This window comes from Hylobates moloch, unplaced genomic scaffold (assembly GCF_009828535.3).
Source record: "Hylobates moloch isolate HMO894 unplaced genomic scaffold, HMol_V3 SCAFFOLD_10, whole genome shotgun sequence".
In the NCBI taxonomy this organism is placed as follows: Eukaryota; Metazoa; Chordata; class Mammalia; order Primates; family Hylobatidae; genus Hylobates; species Hylobates moloch.
In genome coordinates this window covers 95027514-95050360 of record NW_026652285.1, presented here as the reverse complement: position 1 = coordinate 95050360, position 22847 = coordinate 95027514, and the positions used below count along the sequence as shown (strand labels likewise).

Sequence of the window (22847 nt, the reverse complement as noted above, 5' to 3'; positions counted from 1 at the left end):
TGGTGGCTCACACCTGTAATCCCAGCACTTTGGGAGGCCGAAGTGGGCAGATCACCTGAGGTCAGGATTTTGAGACCAGCCTGGCCAACATGGCAAAACTCCATCTCTACGAAAAATACAAAAGTTAACCAGGCGTGGTGGCAGGCACATGCCTGTAATCCCAGCTACTTGGGAGGCTGAGGCAGGAGAATCACTTGAACCCGGGAGGCGAGGTTGCAGTGAGCCGAGATTGCGCCATTGCACTCTAACCTGGGCAACAAGAGTGGAACTTAACCCCACCATCAAAAAAAAAAAAAAATACACACACACACACAGGAGGGAGTATTGTTAAGGGTTACATTTTAATGAAATTTTGGTATATAAGTGGAAACTCATTTTCTTTCTTTCTTTTTTTTTTTTTTTTTTGAGACAGAGTCTTGCTTTGTCGCCCAGGCTGAAGTGCAGTGGCACGATCTCGGCTCACTGCAAGCTCCACCTCCCAGGTTCACACCATTCTCCTGCCTCAGCCTGCCGAGTAGCTGGGACTACAGGTGCCCACCACCACGCCCGGCTAATTTTTTGTATTTTTAGTAGAGACGGGGTTTCACTGTGTTAGCCAGGATGGTCTCGATCTCCTGACCTCGTGATCCACCCGCCTCAGCCTCCCAAAGTGCTGGGATTACAGGCGTGAGCCACTATGCCTGGCCCTCATTTTCTTAAATGGAATCCAAAATCAAATTGCCAGTCCTTTTGTGTATTAGAGTATTATATCCAATGATCACCATAAATAAAACTCAAAACTTAGTATCAGAAAAATCTTTCATACAAATGTTTTTAACTTTAGGTATAAACTATTCTGAAAACTATAATACAGAATTTCTATTTTTGTGTAATGTTTAAGAATGAGTTTTTTAAATTATTTTTTTTAATTACATAATCCTTTTACAGTTTGGTAACAACAGAGAATGGCTTCAGCTCTTGCATACCTTTTCTCTTTACTCTGTGTTCTCAACCAAATTTGTTGCCAGTTCCTGTCATTTTTACATAACATACCTTATATTCTAGTTATACAAAATTTTCAAATGATCTCTTTCCTCTCCCTCAAAAGGTTTTTTTGAATACATTCTTGGACAAAGTGGCATGAGGGGGAAAAAAATACATGTATACTCGGCTTGCTATATTAATTACATGTATATTATATACATACGTGAATGGCATATATATTTTCATGTGGCATCTGTTGCAGTAGAATTTGACATAGACTGTATTTGATTATTTAGCTGAAGAAACTTTTTGTCAAAACTGTTTCCTCCTTTTTCAATCTATTCCCATTGCCCATTGCCATTTTTTGTCTTGAGTAAGATTTAGTGAAATATTCACCAATCTGTTGATTGTTTTTGAAACAGGTATCGATTAAGGAACAAAAAGATCAATGCCACTGTAAGAACGTTTCCTCTTCTAAATAAAGTTGGTGTAAACAACACTGTCACAACCACAGCCGGAAATGTCATTTCTGTCATAGGAGGTACTGAAACAACAGGGAAAATTGTTCCAAGTACAAACGGAATTTCAAATGCAGAAAACAGTGTTTCCCAGCTAATCTCACGTAGTACTGACAGTACCTTAAGAGCTCTGGAGACCGTGAAGAAAGTGGGAAAGGTTGGCACTAATGGTCAGAATGCTGCTGGGCCCTCTGCAGATTCTGTAACTGAAAAGTAGGTATTAGGTAAAAATGATTACTGGAAATTCTTTTTCCTTTTTAGAAATGCTTGAGTGTTTTTATTTCTCCTGATGAATACTGGTTAATCAGAATTTTTATGCAGAATATTTTGTGATGTAGAAGAAACACTAAATACTAAAAAATTTGAGTTCTAGTTTGGTTCTGCAACTGAATAGCCCTGTGAACTTGGAAAGTGGGAAAGTGACTTTAACTCTGAGTTTTGTTTTCCTCAACTCTCCCAAAGAGACTGCACCAGAATTGTTTTTTTTCACACCTTATTTTCTTGAACTGTAGTGTTGATTCCATAGAGGTGCTAGAAAAGAACTAAATAGAAGCCTAAGCAGGTAAAATGCTGAGCCTCCAGCTCTGTTTCAGTCAGAGCGCTTTCACTTTATACTCTGTAATGAGGTGTAGCACTTAAGAGGGGAGTCTTGGCCGGGTGCAGTGGTTCACGCCTGTAATCCCAGCACTTTGGGAGGCTGAGGCGTGTGGATCATGAGGTCTGGAGATCGAGACCATCCTGGCTAACGTGGTGAAACCCCATCTCTACTAAAAATACAAAAAAAAAAAAAAATTAGCTGGGCATGGTGGCGGGCGTATGTAGTCCTAGCTACTCAGGAGGCTGAGGTAGGAGAATGGCATGAACCTGGGAGGCGGAGCTTGCAGTGAACCCAGATTGTGCTACTGCAATCCAGCCTGGGTGACAGAGTGAGACTCCGTCTCAAAAAAAAAAAAAGGAGGGGACTCTTTGGAGCCACACTCTCTGGGCTTTCAAGTTCTGGCTCATGGTTTCCCAGCTGTTTGATCTTAGGCCAGTTACTTAATCTGTCTACCTTAGTTTACTCATTCATAAAACTAGAATTATAATGGTGTCAACTTCATATGTTGGTTGCGAAGATTAAGTGAATTAATACTCCAGTATGCCTTGAACAATGCCTGCCAGATAGTAAGCACTCAGTAAGTATTTGTGTTATTATTATTATCACCATTAATTGTTATCGAGTGTCAGCATAAGATTTCATTTGTCAGAGGGTTTTGGTGCCTTTAGAAAAAAGTTTTTAAATTTTCAGATTATCTGAAAAGTTATTTCCAACTCTAAAATCTTGAGTAAGATTTAGTAAAATATTCATCAATATGTTGATGTTCAGATTTTGTTGCCTATAAATAGTCTCAGTATCTGTTATATGCCTGCTAGGAAAAAAGCATTGAGCTAGGCACATAGCAAGCAATGATGGATAGATAAGCAGTAACATTTGCTACTTCTGCAGTCAGCACATGATGGGGGAAATTGTTTATTAAAGGACTTTTACAGGCTGGGCACGGTGGCTCAGTCCTGTAATCCCAACACTTTGGGAGGCCGAGGTGGGCAGATCACCTGAGGTTGGGCGTTCAAGACCAGCCTGACCAACATGGAGAAATCCCGTCTCTACTAAAAATACAAAATTAGCCGGGCATGGTGGCACATGCCTGTAATCCCAGCTACCTGGGAAGGCTGAGGCAGGAGAATCGCTTGAACCCGGGAGGCGGAGGTTGCAGTGAGCCGAGATCGCACCATTGTACACCAGCCTGGGCAACAAGAGTGAAACTCCATCTCAAAAAAAAAAAAGGACTTTTACAATCTTCCCTGGGCAAGGTTTTAGAAAAGATATATTCGAGAATATTGTCTAGTTAACAAATGTTATTTATGCACTCAGTCTTGTAGCTCTGTTTTTGGCACATGAAATATACAAGATACTTTGCTTTTAAGGGATTTATGATATAGTTTTGGAGACAGCATTTACACATATGAAACAGTACTGAAGTTGGATTAAAGGACAGGAAAATTTTATATTGCTGGGAGAAATATGAGAAATTACAGAAAAAAGAACAACATAACATGGATTAAATCTATCTGTAATTATATGGAATATTGAGGAGACCAGTCTTTTAGATCTGAAGGCTTATATTAGGGACTGGTATAAAATAAGGTTAGATAGGTTGGTGCCAGTTTATGGAGACCTCATGTATACATGTTTAGGAAATAAGCTTTTGACAAGTTTTGGCAAGATAATGTTGTAAAACTTGTATATCCATACAATGGAAAATTCAGCCATAAAAAAGGAATGAAGTACTATTTGCTACAATATGGATGAACCTTTAAACATTGTGCTAAATGAAAGAAGCCAGATACAAAAAGTCACATATTTATATGGCTCTATTTATGTTAAATGTCCAGAATAGGCAAATACATAGAGACAGGAAGTAGATTAATGATTCTAGGGGTTTAGGGCCCCAGGAATGGGGAATGAATGCTAATGGGTACAGGTTTCTCTTGGGGATGATGAAAATGTTTCAGAATTAGATAGTGGTGATAATTGGACAACGTTGTGAATATACTAAAAATTAGTGAATTGTACATCCTAAAATAACTGTATCTCAATTTTTTAACAAAATAGACTAGGGTAAAAAAAAATTTTTTTTTTTTTTTTTTTGAGATGGAGTCTCTCTGTCACCCAGGTGGAGTGCAGTGGTATGATCTTGGCTCACTGCAACCTCCACCTGCCAGGTTCAAGCGATTCTCCTGCCTCAGCCTCCTAAGTAGCTGGGATTACAGGCGCCCGCCATCATGCCCAGCTAATTTTTGTATTTTTAGTAGAGACAGGGCTTCGCCATATTGGCCAGACTGGTCTAGAACTCCTGACCGCAAGCGATCCGCCCACCTTGGCCTCCCAAAAGGCTGGGATTACAGGTGTGAGCCACTGCGCCCAGCTGGTAAAGACTTTTAAAAAATAAATCTAAATTTTTATTGGAACACAGGAAAAAGAATAATTCTATGAGAGGTATTGTGGATGGCTTCTTAGAGGTGAAGTGATGATACCTGAGCTATTTCCAAAAGTGTGGATAATAAGGAAGGAAGGGCCTTGTGGATGGAGAAGGCAGCACAGGCAAAATGAATAAGATGTGAGAGAAGCTGCCATGGAGGAGAGCCTAGAAGCCTGAAAGTCATCTAGGATAGTGATCTCATTCTCACTAGGATGTGACTGAAGATTAGCTTTTTCTGTAAGTTCCAGTTTTTGAGATAGCTTGCATGATTTCATGAGGCAATAAATGTTGACCTTATCATGGATCTTGTTGCCTTTTTGTTGATAAGTCTATGAGTTTACCATTTCAAAGTACTAATCCAAATTTTAGGTATATAACATTTTGACATGGAGGGACCAGATAATTTATGTAAAGCACAGTGCCTAGAATAGACTCAAATAACCACTTGATAAATATTAGTTATCGTTTTAAGGAAATCCTAATCATTTTCCTTGTTGTCTCTATTTTACTTTATGTAAAGAATAAGCACAGTCCTAAAATATCTTTATACTCTAAACCCTAACGTTTGTACTTACTATTATTACCCACAGTTCTTTAGGTTTTTTTACATTTTAATACACAGTTACACATAGAAGTAAACATCTGCTAGACTAATCTGTGATAAACTTAAAGGCAGCCCATATACCTTTTTCTTTATACCCTACCTTTAAAATGATTGTTCTAATTTGAGAAAAAAATCCTCTAATCTGGTTGAGATGCAGTGTATTGAGTTCCTGCATAATTAACAAGATCATTTTCTTCAGTCATCACATATCTAAAGCTCTGTCAAAATTTGACTAAAATAAGCAAATACAATCAGCAAAATAAATATAGCTACAAATCCAGCTGACTAAGCTTTGGCCGTATATATATATTTTTTTCTTTTCTTTTTTTTTGAGACAGAGTTTCGCTCTTGTTGCCCAGGCTGGAGTGCAATGCCGCGATCTCGGCTCACCACAACCTCCACCTCCTGGGTTCAAGCGATTCTCCTGCCTCAGCCTCCCGAGTAGCTGGGATTACAGGCATGCACCACCACACCTGGCTAATTGTGTATTTTTAGTAGAGATGGGGTATCTCCGTGTTGGTCAGGCTGGTCGCGAACTCCCAGCCTCAGTTGATCCGCCTGCCTTGGCCTCCCAAAGTGCTGGGATTAACAGGTGTGAGCCACCGTGCCCAGCCAAAATTTGACTTCTTAAAAGGAGTTAAGAAAGCCATAAGATCCTTTCGAGCTGATTACTTAGTGACTCAACCAAGAAAATTCTTTTGTGTTAAAAATAATAATAATAAAAGGTTAGTGTGTTTTGCCTCAATTTAATGAGTTACCATTTCATTCACCCAGCAGGTATTTACTGAGTACCTACTGCATGCCAGGAACTGTTTTCTTTGTCTGACAAATATTTACCAAGTGCCTACTCTGTTCCAGGAGCTGTTTTAGGTGCTGGGGATATAGGAGTTATCGAAATAAACAAAAGTGACCTTTCTCAAGGAGTTTATATTTCAGCTAATCTAACTCCTCATAGAAAACAACTCTTTCTTACCATGTCTGTTTTCTTTGTCCCAAATAGTTCTACTAATGGACTATATTTTTTCGGTTGAGAACTTGTTGAACAGAATTTTCTTTTTTTTTAACCTTCAGTAGGGAAAAATGTTTGTTTAAAGAATGAGTAATGGCCGGGCACGGTGGCTGATGCCTGTAATGCCAGCACTTCGTGAGGCCGAGGTGGGAGAATTGCCTGAGCCTAGGAATTTGAGGCCCTCCTGAGCAACAAATCTAGACCCCGCCTCTACAAAAAAATTAAAAATTAGCCGAGTATGTGGCATGCACTTGCAGTCCCATCTGCTTGGGAGGCTGAGGTGGGAGGATTGCTTAAGCCCAGGAGGTCAAGGCTGCAGTGAGCTGTTATTGTGATTGTGTCAGTGCACTCCAGCCTGGGTGACAGAGTGACACCCTGTCTCAAAAAAAAAAAAAAAAAAAAAGAATGGGTAAATGGTGACTAATGAGTCACATTAATATCTGGGAATCGTTTTTATTCCCTGTTGCCCACACAGGAATATGACATCTGTTACGATGATCATGTAAATTAGCTGTGTAAGGTGGCAGTGAAATTCATTGCCTTATTTGTCAATGTGGCAATATCTGAAGTGTTTTCTATTAGTGGTTTCAGAATATAATTTTATTAAAAAATTTCTACTAAGGAGGACAGTCATAGACAGTGATTTATCCTTTGCCCTTTGTTAAATTTTCTCTCCAGTAAAATTGGTTCTCCACCCAAGACTCCTGTAAGTAATGTAGCAGCTACCTCAGCTGGGCCCTCTAATGTTGGAACAGAGCTGAATTCTGTGCCTCAAAAATCCAGCCCATTTCTAACTAGAGTACCAGTATATCCTCCACATTCTGAAAACATTCAGTATTTTCAAGATCCAAGGACTCAGATACCCTTTGAAGTCCCACAGTACCCACAGACAGGTGAGTAATTTTAGACAATTCTAAGAAAAAAAGAAACATTGTTTCCCTTAGATAAATGAATAGTTCTAGAATGTCTACATTTAAAAAATTAATCCTTTTGACTATGTGACTCATAAGTTTTTTTCCTTCCCCAAGGATCTGTGCTTCTAAATACAGCTTTAAGGTTGTCATTCCTACAAATCAAATATAATAGGGTCAGGAATGAACTTTAGGGGTTTTCTGTAAGTCCCCTGAAATGATGTAAAAAAATGTTTTATTTATGTATGCTTATGTACAATTTTGGAAAGACAGTGAACAACTTACATAGATTTTGAAAGAGGTCTTTAACATCTGCTCCCAAAAAAGTTAATAAAAATCAATGATGTAACTGACTAATCCAAAACCAGTGGCAATAGATGCCCATAGAAGGATATTTACCAGCCGTCTGTTAATAGCTCTGTCATGTATTTTAAGGAGCACTTTAGCAAAGTATTGAATGTTAATGATTTTCATATAGTGGTATCTTGAAAATATGTAGCTTGTGGTCAGGTGTGGTAGCTCACACCTGTAATCCCAGCACTTTGGGAGGCCCAGGAGAATCACTTGAGCCCAGGAGTTTGAGACCAGCCTGGGCATCATAGCAAGACCCTGTTTCTAACAAAAAAAAAAAAAAAAAAAGCCAGGATATAAAGCTTTATAAAGCAGGGTAAGGTAAGGTTCAAAGCTTATTATATTTTCCTACATTAAGGGCTGCCTTAGATTTAAGCCATTATAAAATGTTGGATTGTACTAAGATTACATTAAATATTCCTCTTTCCAATTTTCAAGGATACTATCCACCACTTCCAACGGTACCAGCTGGTGTGGCTCCCTGTGTTCCTCGCTTTGTGAGGTCCAATAATGTTCCAGAGTCCTCCCTCCCACCTGCTTCCATGCCATATGCCGATCATTACAGTACATTTTCCCCTCGAGATCGAATGAATTCTTCTCCTTACCAGCCTCCTCCTCCGCAGCCGTATGGACCAGTTCCTCCAGTACCTTCTGGAATGTATGCTCCTGTGTACGACAGCAGGCGCATCTGGCGCCCACCTATGTACCAACGAGATGACATTATTAGAAGCAATTCTTTACCTCCAATGGATGTGATGCACTCATCTGTCTATCAGACATCTTTGCGGGAAAGATATAACTCATTAGATGGATATTATTCGGTGGCTTGTCAGCCACCAAGTGAGCCAAGGACAACTGTGCCTTTACCAAGGGTAAGTGAAGATGCTACTATAATGTAGTCATTAACAGCCCAGTGTCTGGAGTCAAACTACCCAGGTATATATCCTGGCTCCTCCACTTACTAATTGTGTGACTTAAGGAAGTTACTTGACCTCCCTATGCCTCAGTTCTTTCATTCGTTTGATGGAAATAATAGTAGTACCTACCTCATAAGGCTGTTGTGAGAATTAAATCAGAAAATCAAACCTCTTAGAACTGGGCCTCATACATGTTAATGTTCAATAAATGTTATATTTGGATAGGAAATTGTTGGGAAAGTAGAAAGAAATCTTAAAAATAGAAGGTTAGGACCTTTTTTTCAGTATCACCACATACATACAAATGACTCTCCTAAACAAGAAAAGTGAGTGCTCAGATTCTGCTTTTAACATCAGTTGAATAAATATTAACCTTTTTATTTTAAGTGTATGGAGAATAGACTAGGGTGACTTTCCCTGCTGTATTTTTTTTATCCCAACAATATCATAAACTGTTTACATCATTTTCACACAGTTAAATTTATTCACCACTCCCTAGATAATTAAGATTGTTTCTTTTATCCCCCATTAGGAACCCTGTGGTCATTTGAAGACCAGTTGCGAGGAGCAGATAAGAAGAAAGCCAGATCAGTGGGCACAGTACCACACTCAGAAAGCACCTCTTGTCTCTTCAACTCTTCCTGTGGCAACACAGTCACCAACACCACCTTCTCCTCTGTTCAGTGTAGACTTTCGTGCGGATGTAAGAAAGGTTTTAATTACTTAATGTTGCAGGGATAGGTCAAACAGCTGACTTCAAATTACTCATTCAAACCAGGAATAGTTATGTTGGATATTTTGCAGTGGTTTGGTGTGCAGTTGAGTTTAGTTCAATAAACAATGAATATGTGTGCACTACGGCTAGGTGTTATGAGACTCTGAAGACCATTAAGGCATAGTCCTTTACCAAGAATTCAAAATCTTTCCTGTAGTATAATTATTTTATGGTTTTTTATTAATAGTGTGATTTATAGCTATCATTTATTGAGCACCTACTCATGCCAGCACTGTACTAAGCATTTGCATAAAGCTATTTTATTTAATTCTCACAAAAACCTTAGGGGGCAGGTATTTTCCATATTTTACAGGGTAGGAATCTTACAGAAGTTAAGTAATTTGCCCAAGATCTTTCAGCTGTAAATAGCTGGGATATGAATCCTGGGCTGTCTGAGGTATTTCTTCCCTACTTAACAAGAAATGCAGAAATACCTACAGTATTATTTATGCTCTTTACATCACTGCTAATTATTGTTCTTAGCATTACAAAACAAGTTTGTATACCAGGATGATTTTAATTTAATATGGTGTTTTCAGTACTGTTACATTTAGAGAAAACCATTAATTTCTTTTTTAAGTTTCTTCTGGTTTATTCCCCGTCCCCAGAAGTTCTGATATTAAAATTTGTTTAATCTTTTCATTATAAAAAACTTCAAACATATACAATTATAGAGAGAATAATATGATAAACTCCACGTACCCAACACCGAGGTTCCACAGTTATCAACTCAGTCAGTACTGTCTTATTTGTATCCCCTCTTCCCTCTGAATTGTTTTGAAGTAATCCTAGGCGTTATATTTTTTAACCCATAAATATTTAAATAAAGAATTGAATTTTTAAACTAGATCCAAATTGGTCTTGTCAAACTTAGACTTCTTCAAAGCAGGTAAATATCTTGACAACAGAGTGACAGAGCTGCCACTTGCTTGCTAGATGCCACTTGTATTTTCTTTTTTGATATACAATTATGCTTCAGGCAATGAGTATTTCCCTGAGACTCAGATCTGCTGAGTTCGACTTGAGAAAAGTTTTTTAACTTTTTTGCCCTTGAGTTTTTTTATCTGAATAATTAGTAAACTAGATTTAATGATTCTTATAACTTTAGTATTCTGGTCCTATAAGTATTCCTTATTCACAGTCCCTTTAAAATTTATTCATTTCCACTTTATCTCCAGAGCCTTCTTTGAATTCCTTTTGTTCTTTATTTGATACTGCATAATTTATCAGTTATATTCCCTTATTTGCACATGTTGTTCTTTTTCTCAAGAAAATTATAAACTCAGCTTGGTGTAGGGGCTCATGCCTATAATCATAATCCCAGCACTTTGGAAGATCGAAGTGGGTGGATTGCTTGAGCCCAGGAGTTTGATACCAGCCTAGGCAATACGGCAAAACTTCATCTCTACTAAAAATACAAAAAATTGTCTGGGCATAGTGGCGTGTGCCTATAGTCCCAGCTACTTGGGAAGCTGAGCTGGGAAAATCACCTGAACCTGGGAAGTCGAGGCTGCAGTGAGCTGTGATCACCCCACTGCATGTTAGCCTGGGCGGTGGGAGTGAGACCCTATCTTAAAAGAGAAAAGAAAATTATAAACTCCTTTAGGATATGGACTGTGATCTCTGTGTGTATTTATGTATTTGTTTTCTCTTACTTTTTTTTTTCTTGGAGCACCCCATACTATGTTAGTAGCATACTATAAATATTTGTTAATTGGTGTTGATAGTATTAGTCAAGTGTTCCATATGAGCACTTAAGGGACAAAGTGAAAACGGAAAGCATGCCATTTTCTATTGTAAAAATACCATTTGTTGCTTATTACAGTTTTTTATATTAGTTATTGAAAAAGTGTAATTGTTTGCTATGAAGTCCTCTGAATTCTATAATAGTTACTTTATATTAGTTACAAGCTTGTAAATTTAAGCTTCTTACTAATTGGCTTTATTTTTTTTTTTTTAACCAGTTCTCAGAGAGTGTGAGTGGTACAAAATTTGAAGAAGATCATCTTTCCCATTATTCTCCCTGGTCTTGTGGCACCATAGGCTCCTGTATAAATGCCATTGATTCAGAGCCCAAAGATGTAATTGCTAATTCAAATGCTGTGTTAATGGTATGATTTTGCTGGGGTTGCAGGGGTTGGAGGTGAGAGATGATGCATGTTCACTCATGTTGTAGAATGAATGTTTTCTATTCATTCGTTCATATTGTTGCCTTATAACTCATTAGTAGCAGCAGGGTTATATTTAGGTAAGTCTGAAATAAATTATATTTAATATTTAAATTATTTGAACATTGTTTGGTGGTTTAATGGTAGTTTGTTGGATTATCATTGAGTCTAGAGCTAGTTTTAAATTAACCAAAAAATCTAATTACATGTCTTTTGATAGCATATATTTACTAGTTGAAGTAATTGCCAACGGTCCTTTTATTGATTTTCTTTGGTTTACATAGGACTTGGACAGTGGTGATGTTAAGAGAAGAGTACATTTATTTGAAACCCAGAGAAGGACAAAAGAAGAAGATCCAATAATTCCCTTTAGTGATGGACCCATCATCTCAAAATGGGGTGCGATTTCCAGATCTTCCCGTACAGGTTACCATACCACAGATCCTGTCCAGGCCACTGCTTCCCAAGGAAGTGCGACTAAGCCCATCAGTGTATCAGGTAATCCATTTAGATAATACCTAGCTTGATATGTTCTAAGCACTATGCCTTTTTTTTTTTTTTTTTTTTCCAAATTGAGACAGTCTCACTCTTGCCCACACTGGAGTGCAGTGGTGTGATCTTGGCTCACTGCAACCTCCGTCCTGGGTTCAAGCGATTCTCCTGCCTCAGCCTCCCAAGTAGCTGGGATTACAGACATGCACCACCATGCCTGGCTAATTTTTGTATTTTTAGTAGAGAGTATTTTGTATTTTAGTTCGCCATGTTGGCCAGGCTGGTCTGGAACTCCTGGCCTCATGTGATCCACCCGCCTCAGCCTCCCAAAGTGCTGTAATTACAGGTGTGAGCCACTGTGCCCGTCCTAAGCACTATGCTTTTTAATCCCCAACTTGTGAGATGGAAAACATTTCCCTCCATTTAACAACCATGGGAAACTCAGAATTAGGTGGTTTAACCAGCATCATATGGCTAGTGGGATAAAATACAGATCTATTTTGAGAAGTATACATTCACCTCAGTACACTGATTTTTCACTTTTTTGACCATTGTTTCATTCTACATGTCTGTAGATTATGTCCCTTATGTCAATGCTGTTGATTCAAGGTGGAGTTCGTATGGCAATGAGGCCACATCATCAGCACACTATATTGAAAGGTAATGTTTTTCTTAATTCTATATGATTCTCCGTTCTCAGACTTATATGTATCTTAAGAGTACACATCCTACCCCCAGTTCATGAAATGTGCTTTGCTTGTCTGAGCTATGTAACAAATTTCTGAAAAATATTTGCATTTAAATTTGGAATGATGACTGAAGTTTTCAGGGTTGATCTGTCACATAAAACATATGGTTATTACTGCTTTTGTTGTTTCATTCACTTCACTTTTATTACAATAAACATGTTTCTCTTTAAAGGGACAGATTCATTGTTACTGATTTATCTGGTCATAGAAAGCATTCCAGTACTGGGGACCTTTTGAGCCTTGAACTTCAGCAGGTAGGCTCTGTAACTCAGCTATGAATTTTTGAAAAATAGAATGACAGTTGAAAGCTATAGTTGGAAGCCAACTTTACTTTTTTCCCTCCTCATATAGGCCAAGAGCAACTCATTACTTCTTCAGAGAGAGGCCAATGCTTTGGCCATGCAACAGAAGTGGAATTCCCTGGATGAAGGCCGTCACCTTACCTTAAACCTTTTAAGCAAGGAAATTGAACTAAGAAATGGAGAGGTAAAGAAACTGAACCTTTCGGCTTTGTGCTTAATGTATTTGTTTTCTGCTGCTGCATCTTGGTTATACCATTACTGAGTGCATTTTGGTGTGCCTATCTCTGATGGATGATCGATTGCTTTTAAAACTTATAACAGAAATAAAAGTGTAGTCCTAGATTTCTTAAATAATTCTTTAACTAGATCATCAGGATTGTTTTTTTGAGACGGAATCTTGCTCTATCGCCTGGAGTGCAATGGCACGATCTTGGCTCACTGCAGCCTCTGGCTCTCAGGTTCAAGTGATTCTCCTGCTTCAGCCTCCCGAGTAGCTGGGATTACAGGCATCCACCACCATGCCCAGCTAATTTTTGTATTTTTAGTAGAGACAGGGTTTCACCATGTTGGCTAAGCTGGTCTTGAACTCCTGACCTCAAGTGATCTGCTTGCCTCACCTTCCCAAACTGCTAGGATTATAGGTGTGACCCGCCCCGTGCCTGGCTGATCATTGGGATTTTTTATTTTAATTTAGAAGAGAGGCCTCAGGTTCCACAGGTATAAAATCAGTATTTTTCTTAGTTACAGAGTGATTATACAGAAGATGCAACAGATACTAAACCTGATAGGGATATCGAGTTAGAGCTTTCAGCACTTGATACTGATGAACCTGATGGACAAAGTGAACCAATTGAAGTAAGTGCCACAATTAGATAATTGAGAGGCTTTGTTTGATTGAAAATTTAAAAGTATAAAATACTTTCATACTGAAGGATTAACATTTTATTTTCTTAGGAGATCCTGGACATACAGCTTGGTATCAGTTCTCAAAATGATCAGTTGCTAAATGGAACAGCAGTGGAAAATGGGCATCCAATACAGCAGCACCAAAAGGAGCCAGCAAAGCAGAAGAAACAGAGTTTAGGTGAAGACCATGTGATTCTGTGAGTGTTAGACAGAAAATTCATAAACAGTGGGCATAGGACATAATAAAGAGAAAAAAATGTGAAATTCATTTTTGGCTTTATGCTGTGAGGGGAAGACCTTATATGGGCAATGATTTGGTCAGTCTGGATTTTTAGGGAAGAAAAAGTAAAATTGAACTAACAAAGCAGTCCATTTTGGTAGCCTGAAACTTGCTTTTTGTTGAGATAAAGTTAATCTGTGTTCCAGCATCAGGTTATGCTTCTTTAATCTGGTTGCCAAATTTCTAGACTACAAAATGGAGAATGAAAACCTAGATTAATGGTTTCTGTTTTTGAAAATCATGTTAAGATTTTCTTGGCTAGGCTGGGCGCAGTGGCTCATGGCTGTAATCCCAACACTTTGGAAGGCTGAGGTGGGTGGCTCACAAGGTCAGGAGTTCAAGAGCAGCCTGGCCAACATATTGAAACCCTGTCTCTACAAAAATACAAAAAAAACTAGCTGGGCGTAGTGGCGGGCACCTGTAGTCTCAGCTGCTTGGGAGGCTGAGGCAGGAGAATCGCTTGAACCCGGGAGGCGGAGACAGTGAGCCAAGATCGTGACACTGCACTCCAGCCTGGGCGACAGACTGAGACTCCATGTCAAAATATATATCTCTGTATATATAGATAGATCGATCGATCTATCTATCTATCTATCTATCTATCTATCTATCTATCTATCTATCTACCTATCTATAGATAGATATTTTCTTGGCTATAATACTGCCATTTTGAATAATTACTGCCAAAATATGGGCTTAATCTTCAACTTGGTAGTTTGTATGGCCTTAAACTAACTAGTATTTTAATTTTTATCATAACTTTTGGAAAATAGGACTTTTCAAGCCAGGAGTGGTGGCTCACGCCTGTAATCCCAGCACTTTGGGAGGCCGAGGCGGGTGGATCATTTGAGGTCAGGAGTTCTAGACTAGCCTGGCCAACATGGTGAAACCCCGTCTCTACTAAAAATACAAAATAGCTGGGCGTGATGGCACATGCCCGTAATCCCAGCTACTTGGGAGGCTGAGGCAGGAGAATTGCTTGAATCCAGGAGGCAGAGGTTGCATTGAGCCGAGATCATGCCACTGCACTCCAGCCTGGGCGACAGAGGGAGACTCTGTCTCAAAAATAGGAAAATAGGACTTTTCTAGTTACTTCTGATACTTCTAGTGATAAAGACATGTCTTTGCTAGAGACTCCTAAAGTTTGTTGTAGCTTTCATTAAATATGTATAGTTACCCTTAACAGTTTTCACTTTAAGCTAATTTGTTTTTAATGTCATTTCTTTTTTCTCAGGGAGGAGCAAAAAACAATTCTGCCGGTAACTTCTTGCTTTAGCCAGCCACTCCCAGTGTCTATTAGCAATGCAAGTTGCCTCCCCATCACCACATCTGTCAGTGTTGGCAACCTCATTCTGAAAACTCATGTTATGTCTGAAGATAAAAACGACTTTTTAAAACCTGTTGCAAATGGGAAGATGGTTAACAGCTGAAAGGAGGTTCATCTTTCAAATTTGTGACCACACCATGGAAGCATTTACACTAGCTTTTTATATATATAATATATATTATATAATGTATATTTTTTTTAAAAAAAGATATTACTGGGGGCATCCATTTCCTGTGGACTCTTTGATACTTCAAGCCCTCTTGCATTAGCATTATGAAAAAAAAAAAAGAAAATTTACTTTACTAGGGTAACATGTTCACTTTCCAGAAATGATTGGAATTTGGACAACATTTAACTTAAGCTTCAAGCAGCTTTTTATGAGTTTGTAGCAATCCGGTGCAGTAACTGAGCCATTTCCTATTTTAAATGGCTTCTATAGAAAATTAACAACTCAGTTATTAAACTAGCAGGATCCTACAATGATACATCTAGTGAAAGTAGACTTAGTTAACTTATTTATTTCTATTTTATGTTTCACTGAGAGAAGTTTCCATCTCATTCCAGCTGCTTTATTTATCTTTTTCATGGAACTTTGCATGGATTTCTTTTTCTTTTTTTAATTTTGAAGAGTGGAGTTAGATGTTCTTACCATAGAATTTTACAGGGTTATATACTAGCTTTCTTTACTGCATTATATGTAGGAGTGTGGTGCAGTGCTTTTATCTGTAGCATATAATTTTCTTTTAATTTTCCATTTTTCAAGAGTAGTTTCTGCTTTGTTGATATTTATACACAGGCTACTTGTTGAAGTAATTAATTAAAAATATAACCAAGTGCCTAAGTCTTTCAGCTGATGTACTAGATATTAAATTCTCCTAAGTTATGCAGAATCGTTTTTACAATTTTGATAAATTATGCACTAATGTAATGGCAGTTTTTTAAAATGCAGATTTAAGCCTGTACATTATTGAATCTGATGACTTGGCAAAAGAATCAGGTGCTTTCAGCTTTCTTGAGAAAACCCTGTATGTAGCGTTTGCACTGACTAACAAGATGGTATTGCTGGGTTTTTAATTTAAACTAATTAATTTGGATGTTCATTGCATTATCTTGGTTAAATATTGTTTATTGTTACTTCATGTTGGGGTTTAGTTTTTCTTGTTTTTTGACTGTTAGGTTGATAAGACTGAACCATGTAATAGTAGAACGGCTAACATTTATTCATACTTAAGAACATGAATAATTTCTGCCTTGCTAAAATGTGACTGAAATGGTTTCGACTTGGCATCTGAAAGTATACAATGTGTTCAACAAGTCATGCCTCAGATTTGTGGGAGGTATTGTATTGAAACCTAAATTTCAGTCAACATTTGAAAAGGAAAGCTGGGCATTCCTTCCTGGTGATCTTTACCTATAGTTTATCTATCTGTTTTTCTTTTGTTTCTTTAAGATTAGTTTGACTTTTATTATTTTTTTTAAATTAACTTCTGTGAAGTTGTTTACTCTGAAAATTGTACTGGAATATTTTAAGCCAAGCTGATCTTTCACCAGGTGTACTGTATGTAAGGGCTTTTCCTGCTAGCAAGATGCTTAAACAGGATCATGTTATTGGTCGTCTGAGCTATTTAGTTGTTTTACAAAACCACAGCATTGTATCAGATAAGATTTTGATAAAAAGTTTTGTGCACATTTCCAGGGGCGGGAGGTTGACATTTCCCTGAAATTTCTTGATTAGAATGAGTAAATACTGGTGTTTGATACCTGTCTTAATGAACATGCTCATAAGGTGACTGATAAGTTGTAAATATACCTGAGAAACAAAGGGGTAGTTTTGATATTCTGGTGTCAGTATGGAAGATCTTACACATTTATTTAATACTCAAATGTATGAAGATGTTTGTTTGTAGCATAACAACAGCACAGTAGCCTTGACTTAGTTTCCTTTGGTTAGTACTGTACCTTTTTTGCCATGGCCAGTGCTCCCCATCCCTATGAAGACATTTTATTTATTTCACTCTGTAACCTGAAAAGAATAGGAACAAGGGTTTTAAACCATGTTACATTAACTTATTTCTGACATTATAAATTAGCCTAGAATATTACAGGAACATGATTGTTATATAATTTATATCAGAACCTTTCTATAAATGTGTGCTTATTACATTTGAAATGCTTCCAATGTACTTTATTTGCTGTTTGTAATTCCAAAAAGGATATGCAAACCAGTCTGTCTATTTCATGGATATTTAATAGTGAGATCTTCCATGTTGAAGGTAATGTATTTTTTTTTAAGATTTTAAAATTGCTATTTTGTTACAAAATAGAGACCTATTAACAGTTTGAGAGCTCCTTATGTGCCCTCAGGGAAAGAACCCTCTGTGCAACAGAACTACACAAAACATCTTCAGCACGTTCTGAGGGTGAATATATACTACATAAATTGATCTTGTGTATTTAACCTTATCTTTTTAATTTTAAAATTGAAATTTTGAAACTTGGTTGTGCTCTGCTGGAGGGGGTTGGGATAAACTGCTTAGATGTTTGCCTACTTGTCCAGTGAAATTACATTTGCATCAGTATATGTATATACCTGCCAACCTTATTGGTATGTCTCAGAACATTTATATTAAAACAATGCTTGTCTTGCAGCAGGTGATCCCATAAAACAATAACTCCCTGTTCTTAAAAACTTACTCTCTTTTTCACTAACAACATAGGAATTGTTTTTGTGTTGAGATTATTCTGTGTTGCATCCATTCTCTATGTAGTGGTCACCTTCTGTCTGTCATGGTGGGCTTAATGTGAAGTAAAGCCATTGGTTCTCTGCCACTTTTGAAGAAAGGGCAGTTCATCTGATCCTTCTTCAAAACGGTACCTACTGATATCATCGAGGAAAATGTTACAAATCAGACCTACGATATGACTTTTTAAAATTGAGGCATTTCCTGTCATTTGGCCTTTTTACCAACAAGATGTGATGTATAAATTTGGAATCAAAGGATACAAAGCAACAAGAGGAAATGTGTAATGTGGGTAACCAAACTGCATATGTAACCTATTGTCTAATCAGAAAAAATAGTCTGAGGTCTGGAAAGCAGGAAAGTGGTGGTTATTTTCTTTCATTTTTTGTGTTTTTGTTTTTTAATTTCTAAGTTCCATTCTGAAGTCCATGTGCCGCTTTCAGTTACTGTGGTTGTAGCATCAGTTTTTTTTGTGGTTTCATTTCATTTTATGAATTCAGAGGAAGTTACATATATATTTTTTCTAGTTGGTACCTGAACAAAGCAGATTCCCTTGCCTTTGCTGCCATGTCTTATTTTCAATGCCATGTGATAAACCAGTGTCATACATGAAAGTTGTGCATTGTAATTTTCAAAAAAAAGGGAGTTCGTTAGGCCAGTGGCACTGATTTTTCCTTCCCATCATAGCTATTTATTCTAATAAGAGGATAATAAAAGAAATTTCCTATACAAGAACTGAAATTTTCCATTTGTATGGATCTAGTCACTTTCTTTCAGATTTCAAGTTGAGGTTAAGTATATAAAGCACATCCCAATTTTATATGCTGCTTTGAGAAAATTACAGGATGCACAGCAATTTGTAGGAATTTCAAATGGGATCATTTAAACATTTAAAAAATTATTTTAAAAACCATCTAGTTTGCTTTTGGATTTTAGACATTAAAGCCTATGTTGTCTTGTTAACGGGTGGAATTTATAACAATCAGATTCAGCATGTGATTTGAGCTTTGAATCTGAGTATTTCTTCCCTATCTTCTTTGAGTCATTTTCTGAGCAGACTGTCATCAGTATTGATAACTAAGCATTAAAGGGAAAAGTTGCATTGCAACTATGCATTGGTTTCCTGAAAGAACTTTTCTTTTGTTTTAGTGAATGAAGAGGCTTGATGGGATCACTTACTGTAACTCCTTCTACATAAGGACCCCTTCTGCAAGCAGAACACAAAAGAACATGCTCAAGGAGTATCCCATTTTCTGGATAAATTGAATAAGTTTGCTAGTAATGTCTTTATACTAGCGTCTTCCTTGTATCCCTTTGCTGGCAAGGGAATACAAGGCGTCAAGGCCACAGATCAAAACACCCCACATTTGAGTGGAGTCTTATTTTTACTCCAAGAGCAGTTATTCCCTTCTAGTCTAAAATTGGCAGTTTTTTCTTTTTTTAATAAAATTTTTAAAATATTCCCAAACCAGTGGAACACAGACACTGGCTGCACTTAGTACTGCCAAAAGCCAAGGTCATTTGCACATATTCCATCAACCTGTCGAGAATTAGGCCTCACTTTATAACCCAAGGCATGGAAGTGCATGCATTCTCTTAGCTGGGCAAACAGTTATACTGTAGTTGTGATACAACACATGTGGCTTTTATTTGTACTGCACATATCCACTGTACAGCCACTTGGGAGTATCGTGGTTAGCTTGCAGCAACTGCTGTCTGCATTTATACTGTTTATTGCATATTCTTTTCCCTGGAAGTGAAAGAGAAATGTTTTTCTTGTTGCATTGATTACATTTTATAAATTTGCTTAGCTGGAAAGTTTGGGAAAAGAGGCCTGTTTGTCAATTGTACAACCGATTGTGAAGCTCTAGTGTGAATATTTTTACGTCTGTATTAGACATTTTCTTTGCAAATCTATTGTTCGATTGAAATGTAAATGAAATTAAAGATGGTGTACACCCATCATGTAAAAAGCAGGCACCATCTCTAAGATGGATTTAATGCTCATTTTTAAGGCATATACTCAGCTTCTATTTAAAACTATAATTTAAAATAATTCTGTACAATGAAATGGGGAATATATATGGGAATAAATTCTATTCCATTTATTTCAATTTGAATTTCCAAATTGTAATGTTTCCCTTTGTGCTATAGGAATAGGATTAAATGGGGGAAGACTAGGATTTATAAGGCCTGTATATGGGGGGAGGGCAGAGATGGAACAATGAGGGTTGTGATGATAGTGAATAGCAAAGAGTGAATTCTGTGTGTTTTTGCTGTAGCACTGAAGTGAAGAGATATTAGCTTTGGCTGTTCACAAAATAGAGCATCATGATTTTCAGTGTTTGAGAGAAAATTGATGGAAAAAGTTTGCAGTACTTGACATGTATTTGCATGCACAAAATAAAATTATTTGTCCACCTTAAAAGTTGTTTGTTTAATGTCAATATTAAGTTTATGGTATATTTTAGTTATCTAGATTTTCTCTTTTGGCTTAACAGAGCTACCAGGCCACTCCTTGAGATTTAAATGATTACGTGCCTCATCTATATATCATAAGGAAGGATTTGAAAGAAATGAATAGACCCAAGGAGATTGAGATATACCTTAATTCTGTCAAGTCACTTCTTTCATTCAACACACAGCACTTTCTGTGTGGGAGATGAGGATGTAGATAGTACTGAGTTTACTGTCTAGTGGAGAAAGTAGGACAGATGCATAACTAATACAAAGCAATGTATCATAGAAGTTTGAAGACAATTCTGTGGACCTCAGGAGAATGGCTTGGGTGGATTTAGACATCATTTTCATTGGGCCTCAAGTGGTTTTATTCATTCATTCAGCTGATATATTTTAAACCCCTGTCTGTGCTGTTCAGTAAGGTTAAAGGTCCATGAAACATGAGTTTCTTCTCTAGAAACTCACCGTATGGAAAATCAGAAGACAAATTAGAATAATTCAGTGAGCTATTTTTCTAATGTAGGGTGTAGGGAAACTCCAAAAGGAAATTATGGGGTTAGTGGTAGTGGTGAGCAAAAGGAAGTACTTCTCTGTAAAATGACCTCTGGCTAAACTTTTAGCTACATAACATCGCACCAAGCAGAGACAAGTAGAGGAAGCATCCTGAGTTCCAACTCTACCTTCACAACAACCCATTCAGTCTTGAACTATCATTCCTTGAAGTACTATCTTGGATAGAAAAGAGGAAAAAACAGGCTGGGCGCAGTGGTTCATGCCTGTAATCCCAGCACTTTGGGAGGCCAAGGTGGCCAGATCACGAGGTCAGGAGTTTGAGACCATCCTGGCTAACACGGTGAAACCCCGTCTCTACTAAAAATACAAAATTTAGCCGGGCTTGGTGGCAGACGCCTGTAGTCCCAGCCACTCGGGAGGCAGGGGCAGGAGAATGGCGTGAACCTGGGAGGCAGAGCTTGCAGTGAGCCAAGATCGCGCCGCTGCAATCTAGCCTGGGCAACAGTGAGATTCCGTCTCCAAAAAAAAAAAAAAAAAGGAAAAAACAAACTACCATCCTTTACTTTAGATGTTATAACCCGTATCTTATGTTTGAGATGTTATATAACTTGCCCAGATGTTATAACTACAAACTAGTAGAATCAGAATTCTGATTTGTCTGCCTCTTTTCTACCTCTCAAGGAGGTGGTGATGGTGATGGTGATGGTGATTGGAACTTATATTGATCGTAAGTGTTACAATGGAAGAGGTGTTTAAGGAATGGTGCTTCAGTGACTAATATAAATAGCCAACTCTTAGAGCACTTAATATTTTCTAGAAACAGTTGTAAGTACAATAATATATCATGACTTAGGACCATAAAACTGAGGCAGAGATCTTAGAGATTTTGCCCAAGGTCACAGAGGAGGTAGGTAGGGACTTCCATGAAGGACAGCAAATACTATTCGAAAGAGACAAGTTATCTAATCTAAACAACTTGGGATTTTAGAAAGATCCCTTTAGCCATTGGGTGAAAGGTAAAGCGGGAGATAGACCAGCAGGGAGGCCAGGTCAGCAACCTAGGTAAGAAGTATTGAGAGCCTGGCCAAGTTGGGATGGAGGAAAAAAAGATGGATTTAAAAAGTAGGAGACAGCAACTGACAGAATTTGTAGTGTAGGAAGTCTATTGGACATCTACCCACTCAATATAGGGGATTAAATTTGGCTTAAAATCCCAGACCCCATTGCTGAGAACAGTCCAATATTTGTAAAACATGTTATATACATCCTAAAATATATGACAGTGGAGATCAGAAAGGAGGAAGCGGGTGAAAAACCATGGATGGGTGACCCAGGTAAGGGAGAGGAAACTTAAGGAAATGAAATTCCAGGGAGAATTTATTTCCTTTATAATATCTATTGAAATAAAAATTATCATGCACATTAACAAAGTATCCCAGATACCCATGGAATATCTTCATGATTAGATCTTTCACTTCAGGTCTTTATTCAAAAGGCAGATCCGGTGAGAATCAGATGGAGGATGCCATTTAAAATAGGTATTTAGGGCCGGGCATGGTGGCTAACGCCTGTAATCCCAGCACTTTGGGAGGCCAAGGAGGGCAGATCACTTAAGGTCAGAAGTTCGAGACCAGCCTGGCCAACATGGTGAAACCCGCCTCTACTAAAAATACAAAACATTAGCCAAGCATGGTGGCATGCACCTGTAGTTTCAGGAACTCAGGAGGGTGAGGCAAGAGAATCACTCGAACCTGGAATTTGGAGGTTGCAGTGAGCCAAGATTTTGCCACTGCACTCCAGCCTGGGTGACAGTGAGACTCTATCTCAAATTAATTAATTAA

General features: G+C 37.8%; 1 protein-coding gene across 5 annotated transcripts in view; it reads left to right on the top strand.

The window, feature by feature from the left end:
* The window catches only part of RC3H2 (ring finger and CCCH-type domains 2), a 58835-nt gene extending 38374 nt beyond the window's left edge, over nt 1-20461 (top strand). For 2 of the 5 annotated variants that reach the window (XM_058444757.1, XM_032165074.2), the window contains 12 exons: nt 1386-1694; nt 6793-7007; nt 7815-8248; nt 8826-8996; nt 11033-11179; nt 11521-11734; nt 12304-12388; nt 12650-12731; nt 12829-12963; nt 13521-13634; nt 13734-13882; nt 15200-18633. In XM_058444757.1, the coding sequence (XP_058300740.1) occupies nt 1386-1694; nt 6793-7007; nt 7815-8248; nt 8826-8996; nt 11033-11179; nt 11521-11734; nt 12304-12388; nt 12650-12731; nt 12829-12963; nt 13521-13634; nt 13734-13882; nt 15200-15395 (2251 nt within the window). In that variant the 3' untranslated portion in view covers nt 15396-18633. Of the gene's footprint in view, nt 1-1385; nt 1695-6792; nt 7008-7814; nt 8249-8825; nt 8997-11032; nt 11180-11520; nt 11735-12303; nt 12389-12649; nt 12732-12828; nt 12964-13520; nt 13635-13733; nt 13883-15199 lie in introns of all 5 variants that reach the window. The other 3 variants (XM_032165071.2, XM_032165067.1, XM_032165072.2) reach the window with 3 other exon arrangements.
* Nucleotides 20462-22847: the final 2386 nt, after the last annotated feature.